The sequence below is a fragment of the Sciurus vulgaris genome (genome assembly GCF_902686455.1).
Source record: "Sciurus vulgaris genome assembly, chromosome: 12".
Classification (NCBI taxonomy): Eukaryota; Metazoa; Chordata; class Mammalia; order Rodentia; family Sciuridae; genus Sciurus; species Sciurus vulgaris.
In genome coordinates, this window is record NC_136473.1 from 23415678 (window position 1) to 23426908 (window position 11231).

The window sequence follows — 11231 nt, forward strand, 5'->3', positions numbered from 1 at the left end:
AGTCATGTTTTCTTATTTATTCTTAATTATGCTCTAGTTATTCTTTATATAATGGAAAAACTCATTTTATTAGTATCACCAATGCTAAAAAGACTTTAAAACAATTAAAATATTTCATAAAGCATAAAGATATTTTCACATTTGCGACAATCATAGTAAATATATTTCTTGGCATAAAGGCACAGTGTTTGGAGTTTAAACTATCCCCAGCTGCAAGATTATGTATATAAAACTCCCATTGTTAAGTCATAGTGGATTAATCAAATTAAAAGTTATACTACAAAATGGAAATAATTTACTCCTAAGATTCATATTTAAATCATCTTTATTTATATAATGTTATCCTAAGAATTTTAATTTAATTAAGCTTCAGTTGGAGCAAAAATACAATAACTAAAAGCAGTTAAACTAAAAATAAGAGATGTCATATTTTGAAGAGATCAAATATATTGTCAGGATTCATGTTGTGGTTCTGGATGTTCAACAGCAGGCTCATTTGAAGGTGGAATCAACCCTGAAGGGAACTCGCTTCTCCTCTCAGAATGTGGGGGTAGGGGGGAAAAATCCAGCTCTTGGTGGAGGATAATGAGCAAAACGCCTCAGTGAACAGACATTTTTGTGTTGGACTGGAGGTGGTTCTCCTGGTTCCGATGGTCTTCCATAATAAGAATCATATCCATGTTGCTGTTGTAGAAGAGAAGGTGGATCAGAACATGGTCGGCCTGGTGGAGGGATCATCATCTTACGTTCCAGTTCCCATGGCGATGACAGGGGCCCAGTGCCAACAGGTGCTCTGTGAGGATCGCTTACTATACCAGAGCTTGATTCTCTTCTTTTATTGTTAATCTGAAGGTCCAGAGGATCCTCTGGGCCTCCTGAGCCTCTTCCTCCTTCCCCTGGATGTAAACGTGACAATCTGAGTGGACCCTTCTTCTCCGAAGGAAAAACTCTCATTTCAGATGAAGGTCTACTCAGTGGTGAGGGACCATATGGGGACTGCCCTCTAGCAAATGCTGTATTCAATAGATCAGGTGCATATGGACCTTCTAAAAGTTTAAATTGAAGCTCCATTTCCGTTAACTTTTGTCTCTTGTGAGCGTTTACTGTCTTGAAATACTTCAGGTTTTTTTCAGCTCTCCAAGCTGCCAACGTATTATCACGTGCTTTTTTCTCATAGGCTATACTCCGCCTCTCATAATAATGAATGATGGTATCCAACTCTTCCTCAAGATCTTTGGCTCCATTTCTGTAGGTCTCCAGCTCTTTAGCTGCACGGTTGATCTTTCTCTCAACTTCGGAAATCCTCTCCTCTTCCTCTAACTGGCGCTTTTCCCCTACTATTAATTTCCTGTGGAGTTTCACTGTATTCTCTTGATGTTGTTCCATCGTTACTTTAAATTTCTCCTGAAGCTTCTGATTCTCGTTTTCAAGCTGCATGTTTTCTGACTGTAAAGATTCTTTTTCCATCTGAAGATTTTTAACACATTCTATCAGATCTTCTTTTGTTTTATCTACTTCCAATAATAAAGTGTAAATTTGATGTCTTTCTCCTTCTAAGGTTTCTAAGGAGGCATTTAACTCAGCTGCATAAACCAGCTCCTTCAAGGCTTCTTTAGACTGATTATCAATTTGGTGAGCACAAATTTCTGATTCACTCTTCCTCTCCAGCTCCAAGTTACCATCACCTGTTAGGTCTTCTCCAGGCACAGGGGACTGATCTTTGATCTTCAGCAAGCATTCAGTCAGACTTAATGTGATTTTCTTTATCACTTAGAACCTGTTCTGCCTGTCCTTTAGAGTCTTCGATTGTTATTTTCTGTTTTTTAAGGTCACTCACTTTTTCCTTCCATACTTCAGCTTCTTGTAAAAGGTGTTTCTGGCTTTCCTGCAGTTGGTGATTTTCATTCAGAGCCTCTTTTATTGCTACCTTAAGGTCTTCTTCATTCACTTGGAATAGTCTTAAGGTTGTTTTAGCTTCAGCTACTTGTGATATGAGGGATTTTGATTCCTCTTCTAGGGACTTTATCCTTTTTGATACATCTCCCATCAATTCATCCTGCTCAGAACGTTTAGATTTCTCTTCTTTTAGCTTTTTTTCTAGAAAGAGTGTTTTATCCTCAAGTTTAGATTTGGACCTATTCAGCATTTCATGTATCATCTCCAAATGTTGCACTTCTCTTGATGCCTTCTCGGGATTGGCATCCTTGAAAGACAACTGTAAGCCTTCATGCTCTTTTTGAAGAAGGCTAACTTTATCAAGTAATTTACATTTTTCCTCAATTAGTTCAGAAAGTTTTAGAGCAAGCTTTTTTTCTCTCCTCACATAAAGCCTGCTTCTAACAGACTGAACACTTCTCCACAAAAACAAGAGAACAGTAAAAAATCCAATAGCTGCACATATTACCAGCTCCAGACGAAAGGCATCAGGATTAGGGCCTGGTCTTCCATCTTCAGGCAATGCTGGCGCAACCCTGAATATTTTTTCCAGACCCAGGTCCCAGTAAGACTGAGGGGCGGCCTTTGGCCCCTCCATCGCGCCAAAACTACCTTAGCAACTACATCCTGCCCAACCACGAAAATAGGCTGCGGACACTAGACTTTGGGTGGGAGCCCAAACCTGCACCTGCGACCAAGCCGATCACTAGGAACAGAATGCCTGAGGCAGGTGGGGAGCCAGGCAAACCGGCCCCAATGGGCTTTGTGACCTCACTGCCCTGTGACCTCACTGCCCTGCCCTCCCCCTCCTCTTCCACTATGCCCCGCCCACACCCCAAGCAGCACAAGGTTCAAGCAGGTCCCACTGGAGCCCCCTTGCCGCCCACCCCTCTGGTTTTGGCCAGGCCACCATGGCCCTTATTAAGCGCTACTTATTCTGTGCAGTCAAAATATCATCCAGTTGATATAACTAAAATTCTAAAGCTTAGTAAACTTTTTTGTAAGAGCTTAATGCCATATATTTATAGTCGTACCACATGCCCTTTTGTCTTAATGACTCATTCCTTTCTGTCCCCTCCCCTTTCCTTCCTTTTTTCTTTCCCTTCCCTCCCTTTCGCTTCCATCCCTGTCCTTTTCTTGCAGTGTTGGGGGTTAAACTCCAAGGCCATGTGCATGCTAGGCAAGCTCTCTACCACTGAGCCTCATCCCCAGCCCTGTTGACACTTTCTATGGGAGTAATTTGGATTACTTCTGTAGAAAAACTCTCCTGTGAGACTATTTGAAAAGTAACTTTAGAAGAGTTTCTAACATGGGCACAAATTAGTTATGACAAGTTATTTTTTTTTAAAGTACAACATATCTAATGTTTTTAAAAAGGAGCTTAAAATGAGTTTTCATGTCAGTTTTTTCTAGACTACTATTTAAGAGTCTTCAAAATCTTTTTTCAGATGTTCTTTTCTTTTGACTTCTCATAGGACTTAGAAACATCTAAATGACTTGCTGATTATGAATATATAGCAAAGAGAAGTTAAGGTATGACACTTTAATGGTTTTAGCTCCTGAGGGTGAATTATGTTGTTCAGGTAAGTAGTTCATTGCTTCATGTAAATAAAAGATATCCAAATAATATTTTTTATTCCTAGTTATGCTGGTACTGTTGATGAGCCACATCTAATATTTGAAGGAAAACATTCACTAGTAGTTATTGGTTTTCTAAATATCTCTAAATACATGACAACTTCAAAGGCATTATGCCACCAGGTATGATGACACCAATTATTATTTATACTACTATGGCCAAAGTTCAATCAGTGTAAACTAAAACACTTATCTTGTATACCTTATGACATGAAAGTTTAGGAACTTTTTAACAAATGTAATTACATTTGTGAGGTAATGGATATGTTAATTAGTTTGATTGTGGTGGATATTTCACAATGTATATACATGTATCAGAATCAAATTATCAGCTGGGCATAGTATCACACATCTGTTATCCAAGCCACTGAGGAGTCTGAGGCAGGAGGTTCACAAGTTCAAAGTCAACCTCAACAAAATTAGTGAGGCCCTAAGGAACTTAGTGAGACCCTGTCTCAAAATAAAAAATAAAAAAAGGGGCTGGGAATGTGGCCTAATGGTTAAGTGTCCCTGGGTTCAATCTGTGCTACGAAAAAAAAAAAATATATATATATATACATATATATGTACATAAGTTATGTATGTAAATTAACCTTGTCCAATGCATGTACCTTCCATATAGAGATAAAATACAACTTTGGGTATTATAATTCAGTATCCATTACATCCTAAACACAAAGAGGCTTAGAGATGTTATTTTTACGGCTTACAAAAGTATTTTCACATACATTATCTCGTTCATTCTTACAACAATTCTGTGGGCTAGGGATGCACAAGAGAAGAGAGTTAATATTGTGAAAACAAAAGAAGAAAAAGAATAAGATGTCCAACAGTTACTTTTCTACTCTCTACAAATGTGACAGGCTGACAGATCTGGCTCCATTAGAATGTTCTAGGCCAGACTATGAGGGAAATGACTAAACAGACTCCATTTTGCTCTGAGACTCCATGTTATGTATGAAATAAGCTTCTCCCATGGGAACACCCTGCCTCTGTACCCCTCATCAGTTACTTAGTGTGACATGTTTAACAATACAGAATAATAATTCCTATGTAAAGAAAAATTGCTCTCTTTTGATTCCTATTGCTCCTAAACAATGTACCATGTGAACAGTGATTGTGTGTATGTTAGTGACCATTCTTTAGTTTGTACCTAGGTAAGAGTCATTTTGACCCACTTCCCCCTCTGTTGATTACCTCATGATGTTAGTTTGTAATTTTGAATCATAGCAACAGACACGATTGATGTGATTTTTGGTATAAGAACCCCTACAACCCGGTGGTCGGGGCTGTTCTCCCAATAGCCATTTTTGGGGGCATTGTGTGAGACAGTCAGCTGGCCGACTTAATAAAGACTCTCAAATTTGGACTTCTCAGTGCTGATGGGTCTGTTCTTTTTTTTTTTTTTTTTCTCTTTTTTTTTTTTTTATTGTAAACAAATGGGATACATGTTGCCTCTCTGTTTGTACATGGCACAAAGGCATACCATTTGTGTAATCATAAATCCACATACAGTAATGTTGTTTGATTCATTCTGTTATTTTTTTCCCTTCCCCCCACCCCTCCCACCCCTCTTTACCCTCTATACAGTCCTTCCTTCCTCCATACTTGCCCCCCTTCCTAACCCTAACTCTAACCCTAACATTAACCCTTCCCTCCCCCCCTTTATGTGTCATCCTCCACTTATTAGGGATATCATTCGTCCCTTGGCTTTTTGAGATTGGCTTATCTCACTTAGCATGATATTCTCCAATTTCATCCATTTGCCTGCAAATGCCATAATTTTGTCATTCTTTATGGCTGAGTAATATTCCATTGTATATATATATACCACAGTTTCTTTATCCACTCATCAATTGAAGGGCATCTAGTTTGGTTCCATAGTCTGGCTATTGTGAATTGAGCAGCTATGAACATTGATGTGGCTGTATATCTGTAGTATGCTGATTTTAAGTCCTTTGGGTATAGGCCAAGGAGTGGGATAGCTGGGTCAAATGGAGGGTCCATTCCAAGTTTTCTAAGGAATCTCCACACTGCTTTCCAGAGTGGCTGCACTAATTTGCAGCCCCACCAGCAATGTATGAGTGTACCTTTCTCCCCACATCCTCGCCAACACCTGTTGCTTGTATTTTTGATAATCGCCATTCTAATTGGGGTGAGATGGAATCTTAGGGTGGTTTTGATTTGCATTTCTCTTATTACTAGAGATGTTGAACATTTTTTCATATGTTTATTGATTGCTTGTACATCTTCTTCTGTGAAGTGTCTGTTCATTTCCTTAGCCCATTTGTCGATTGGATTATTTGTATTGTTGGTGTAGAGTTTTTTGAGTTCTTTATAGATTCTGGAGATTAGTGCTCTATCTGAAGTATGATTGGCAAAGATATTCTCCCACTCTGTAGGCTCTTTCTTCACATTACTGATAGTTTCCTTTGCTGAGAGAAAGCTTTTTAGTTTGAATCTATCCCAGTTATTGATTCTTGCTTTTATTTCTTGTGCTATGGGAGTCCTGTTGAGGAAGTCTGGTCCTAGGCCGACATGTTGAAGATCGGGACCTACTTTTTCTTCTATAATCTGCAGAGTCTCTGGTCTGATTCCAAGGTCCTTAATCCATTTTGAGTTGAGTTTTGTGCAGGGGAGAGATATGGGTTTAGTTTCATTCTGTTGCATATGGATTTCCAATTCTCCCAGCACCATTTGTTGAAGAGGCTATCTTTTCTCCATTGCATATTTTTGGCGCCTTTGTCTAGTATTAGAAAGTTGTATTTATTTGGGTTTGTGTCTGTGTCCTCTATTCTGTACCATTGATCTACCTGTCTATTTTGGTACCAGTACCATGCCGTCTTTGTTACTATTGCTTTGTAATAAAGTTGAAGTTCGGGTATTGCGATACCCCCTGCTTCATTTTTCCTGCGAAGGATTGCTTTAGCTATTCTGGGTTTCTTATTCTTCCAGATGAATTTCATGATTGCTTGCTCTATTTCTGTAAGGTATGTCATTGGGATTTTAATTGGGATTGCATTGAATCTGTATAGCACTTTTGGTAGTATGGCCATTTTGACAATATTAATTCGGCCTATCCAAGAACATGGGAGATCTTTCCATCTTCTAAGGTTTTCTTCGATTTCTTTCTTTAGTGTTCTGTAGTTCTCATTGTAGAGGTCTTTTACCTCTTTTGTGAGATTGATTCCCAAGTATTTTATTTTTTTCGATGCTATGGTGAATGGGGTAGTTTTCATAATTTCTCTTTCTGAGGATTCCTCACTTATGTATAAAAATGCATTGGATTTATGAGCATTGATCTTGTAACCTGCCACTTTACTGAATACACTTATGAGTTCTAACAGTTTTCTGGTGGAATTTCCTGGTTCCTCTAAGTATATAATCATATCATCCGCAAATAGGGATAGTTTGAGTTCTTCTTTTCCTATTCGTATTCCTTTAATTTCCTTGGTCTGTCTAATTGCTCTGGCTAGAGTCTCAAGAACGATATTGAATAGGAGTGGTGAAAGAGGGCATCCCTGTCTTGTTCCAGTTTTTAGGGGGAATGCTTTCAATTTTTCACCGTTTAGAATGATATTAGCCATGGGCTTAGCATAGATGGCCTTCACAATGTTAAGGAATGTTCCCACTATCCCTATTTTTTCTAGTGTTTTGAGCATGAAGGGGTGTTGTATTTTATCAAATGCTTTTTCTGCATCTATTGAAATAATCATGTGGTTCTTGACTTTAAGTCTATTGATATGGTGAATTACATTTATTGATTTCCGGATGTTGAACCAACCTTGCATCCCTGGGATAAAACCCACTTGATCGTGGTGCACTATCTTTTTAATATATTTTTGTATGCGATTTGCTAAAATTTTATTGAGAATTTTTGCGTCAATGTTCATTAATGATATCGGTCTGAAATTTTCTTTCCTCGATTTATCTCTGTCTGGCTTGGGTATCAGGGTAATATTGGTTTCATAGAATGAGTTTGGGAGGGTACCCTCCTCTTCTATTTCATGGAATACTTTGAGAAGTATTGGAATGAGCTCTTCTTTAAAGATTTTGTAGAACTCGGCTGAGAACCCGTCTGGTCCTGGACTTTTCTTTGTTGGTAGGCTTTTGATGACCTCTTCTACTTCATTACTTGAAATTGTTCTATTTAAATTGTGTATGTCCTCCTCGTTCAATTTAGGCAATTCATATGTCTCTAGAAACCTGTTGATGTCTTCGAAATTTTCTATTTGGTTAGAATATAGATTTTCAAAATAGCTTCTAATTATGTTTTGTATTTCAATCATGTCTGTTGTGATATTTCCTTGTTCATTCCGAAATTTGGTGATTTGGGTTTTCTCTCGTCTTCTCTTTGTTAGAGTGGCTAAGGGTTTATCAATTTTGTTTATTTTTTCAAAGAACCAACTATTTATTTTGTCAATTTTTTGTATTGTTTCTTTTGTTTCAATTTTGTTGATTTCAGCTCTGAGTTTCACTATTTCCTGTCTTCTACTACTTTTGGTGTTGGTCTGTTCTTCTTTTTCTAGGGCTTTGAGCTGAAGTGTTAGGTTGTTTATTTGTTGATTTTTACTTCTTTTATTGAATGCGCTCCATGAAATAAATTTCCCTCTAAGTACTGCTTTCATAGTGTCCCAAAGATTTTGATATGATGTTTCTTTGTTCTCATTTACCTCTAAGAATTTTTTAATTTCCTTCCTAATATCTTCTGTTATCCATTCATCATGTAATAGCATATTGTTTAATCTCCAGGTGTTGGAGTAGCTTCTGTTTTTTACTCTTTCATTTATTTCTAACTTCAATCCATTATGATCTGATAGAATACAAGGTAGTGTCTCTATCTTCTTGTATTTGCTTACATTAGCTTTGTGGCATAATATATGGTCTATTTTAGAGAAGGATCCATGTGCTGCTGAGAAGAAAGTGTATTCGCTCTTGGTTGGATGGTATATTCTATAAATGTCCGTTAAGTCTAAATTATTGATTGTATTATTGAGATCTATGGTTTCTTTGTTCAATTTTTGTCTGGAAGATCTGTCCAGTGGTGAGAGAGGCGTGTTAAAATCACCTAGTATTACTGTGTTATGGTCTATTTGGTTTCTGAAATTGAGAAGGATTTGTTTGACATACATGGATGAGCCACTGTTTGGGGCATAGATGTTTATGATTGTTATGTCTTGCTGATTTATGGTTCCCTTAAGCAGTATGTAATGTCCTTCCTTATCCCTTCTGACTAGTTTTGACTTGAAGTCCACATTATCTGAAATGAGGATGGATACCCCAGCTTTTTTGCTGAGTCCATGTGCATGATATGTTTTCCCCCATCCTTTCACCTTTAGTCTATGTGTATCTCTTTCTACGAGGTGAGTCTCTTGCAGGCAACATATTGTTGGATCTTTCTTTTTGATCCAATCTGCCAGTCTATGTCTTTTGATTGATGAGTTCAGGCCATTAATATTCAGGGTTATTATTGAGATATGATTAGTTTTCCCGGTCATTTGGTTCATTTTATTTATTTATTTATTTATTTATTTATTTATTTATTTATTTATTTATTTATTTTGAGACGACTTGGTTCTTCCTTTATTTGACAATTCCTTTAGGATAGTTCCTCCCATTGCTGAGTTGTTTCTTTGTTTTTCATCTCTTCCTCGTGGAATATTTTGCTGAGAATGTTCTGTAATGCTGGCTTTCTTTTTGTAAATTCTTTTTAGCTTTTGTTTATCATGGAAGGATTTTATTTCATCATCAAATTTGAAGGTAAGTTTTGCTGGGTATAAGATTCTTGGTTGGCATCCATTTTCTTTCAGGGCTTGAAAAATGTTGTTCCAGGCCCTTCTAGCTTTTAGGGTCTGGATTGAAAAATCTGCTGATATCTGTATTGGTTTCCCCCTGAATGTAATTTGATTCCTCTCTCTTGCGGCCTTTAAAATTCTGTCTTTATTTTGTATGTTGGGCATTTTCATTATAATGTGCCTTGGTGTGGGTCTGTTGTAATTTTGTATATTTGGAGTCCTATAAGCCTCTTGTACTTGATCTTCCATTTCATTCTTCAGATTTGGGAAATTTTCTGATAGTATTTCATTGAATAGATTGTTCATTCCTTTGGTCTGTTTCTCTAAGCCTTCCTCAATTCCAATAATTCTCAAATTTGGCCTCTTCATGATATCCCATAGTTCTTGGAGATTCTGTTCATGATTTCTTACCATCTTCTCTGTTTGTTCAACTTTGTTTTCAAGGTTAAATATTTTATCTTCAATGTCTGATGTTCTGTCTTCCAGGTGTTCTATTCTATTGGTTATGCTTTCTATGGAGTTCTTAATTTGGTTTATTGTTTCCTTCATTTCAAGGATTTCTGTTTGTTTTTTTTTCAATATCTCTAACTCTTTATTGAAGTGATCTTTTGCTTCCTGTATTTGCTCTTTTAACTGTCGATTGGTGCGATCATTCAGTGCCTGCATTTGCTCTTGCATCTCGTCATTTGCTTCCCTGAGCATTTTAATTATGTACATTCTGAACTCCCTTTCTGTCATTTCTTCTGCCATGCTGTCGTTGGGTTTCATTGATGTAACATCTAGATTTTGCAGCATTTGCAGCATTTTCTTTCCTTGTTTTCTCATATTGTTCAGGTATCAGTTGACCGCTGTGATATTGCAGATTTCCTCTATTGTCTTATAATATCCCTGAAGATTTCTATTATATCCCCTCTTAGTCTTCAGTAGCCTGAAATCTTGGAGGAAGTTGATAATGCAGTGCTCCACAAGGGAGCTGACTCCCTAGGGGTGGTGGCCTTCCGGTGGGGTATATTCCCTGCTAGTGGGCAGAGGTACCTTCACTTGCTGATGAATGGTCATCCAGCAGGTAAGTAGGATGTGGGCTGATGCAAGACCAGTTTGGGCCTGTGTCTCTGATTTTACAGTCCTTTTGGGAGAACCTCACCCAACAGGGAGGAGTCACCCGGTGGGGAGGTCTCGCTGGTCGGTTTTCCTCCCAGAGGTTCCGTTCAATTCACAACTACCGCCTGGGCTGGGCAGCCTTCTTCTGCAATGTTCCCAGGGACCCGGACCTACCTCCTGGACCTGGAAGCCTCACCCTTCGCAAACGAATCTCCTTCGGCTGCCTCTCCTCAGAGAAGCTGCCTGCAGTCCTGGAGCCTTCGCTCTGCCCCTCAGTTTGTCTGTGGGGCCCTTCCACCAAGAAGCCGTCTAGGACCCTGCTCTGCACTTTTCGCCTGGCTATGCGGCCCCTCCTCTGAGTAGCCACCTGGAGCCCCTTACAATCGCTCCGAGTCCCAGTGACCGGCCACATGCCTTTTCCTCCGGCAGCCACCTATTGTTCCGTGCGGTCGCTCTAAGACCAAGTGACCCACCACGCACCTCTTTCTCCACCAGGCAGTCACCCAGAGATCTGGTGCGTCACAAGTCCCAAGAACTCACTGTGCACCTTCTTGTCCTGACTGCCTCCCGTAGCCCTGGTGCAGTCACTTCGAGCCCAAGCACCCCGCCGCGCTCCTCCTCCTTCTCCAGACAACCCCCCTATGTTCAGGAGCGGATGCTCTGGGACCAAACCACTCACCACGCTGTTCCACCGGATAGCCGCCCGGAGCCCTGGCGCAGCTGCTCCAATTCCAAGTGACGTGCCGAGCCCGTATTTCTCCT

The 11231-nt window shown here is 39.1% G+C and overlaps 1 protein-coding gene across 1 annotated transcript; it reads right to left on the reverse strand.

Moving 5' to 3' along the window:
* Positions 1-296: 296 nt before the first annotated feature.
* LOC306641024 (melanoma inhibitory activity protein 2-like) lies at positions 297-3470 on the reverse strand. The gene is given in 2 exon segments (XM_079105788.1): positions 297-1747; positions 1749-3470. Coding segments are annotated over 2 exon segments (1995 nt in total). The 5' UTR covers positions 2534-3470; the 3' UTR covers positions 297-537.
* Between the last annotated feature and the right edge of the window lie 7761 nt (positions 3471-11231).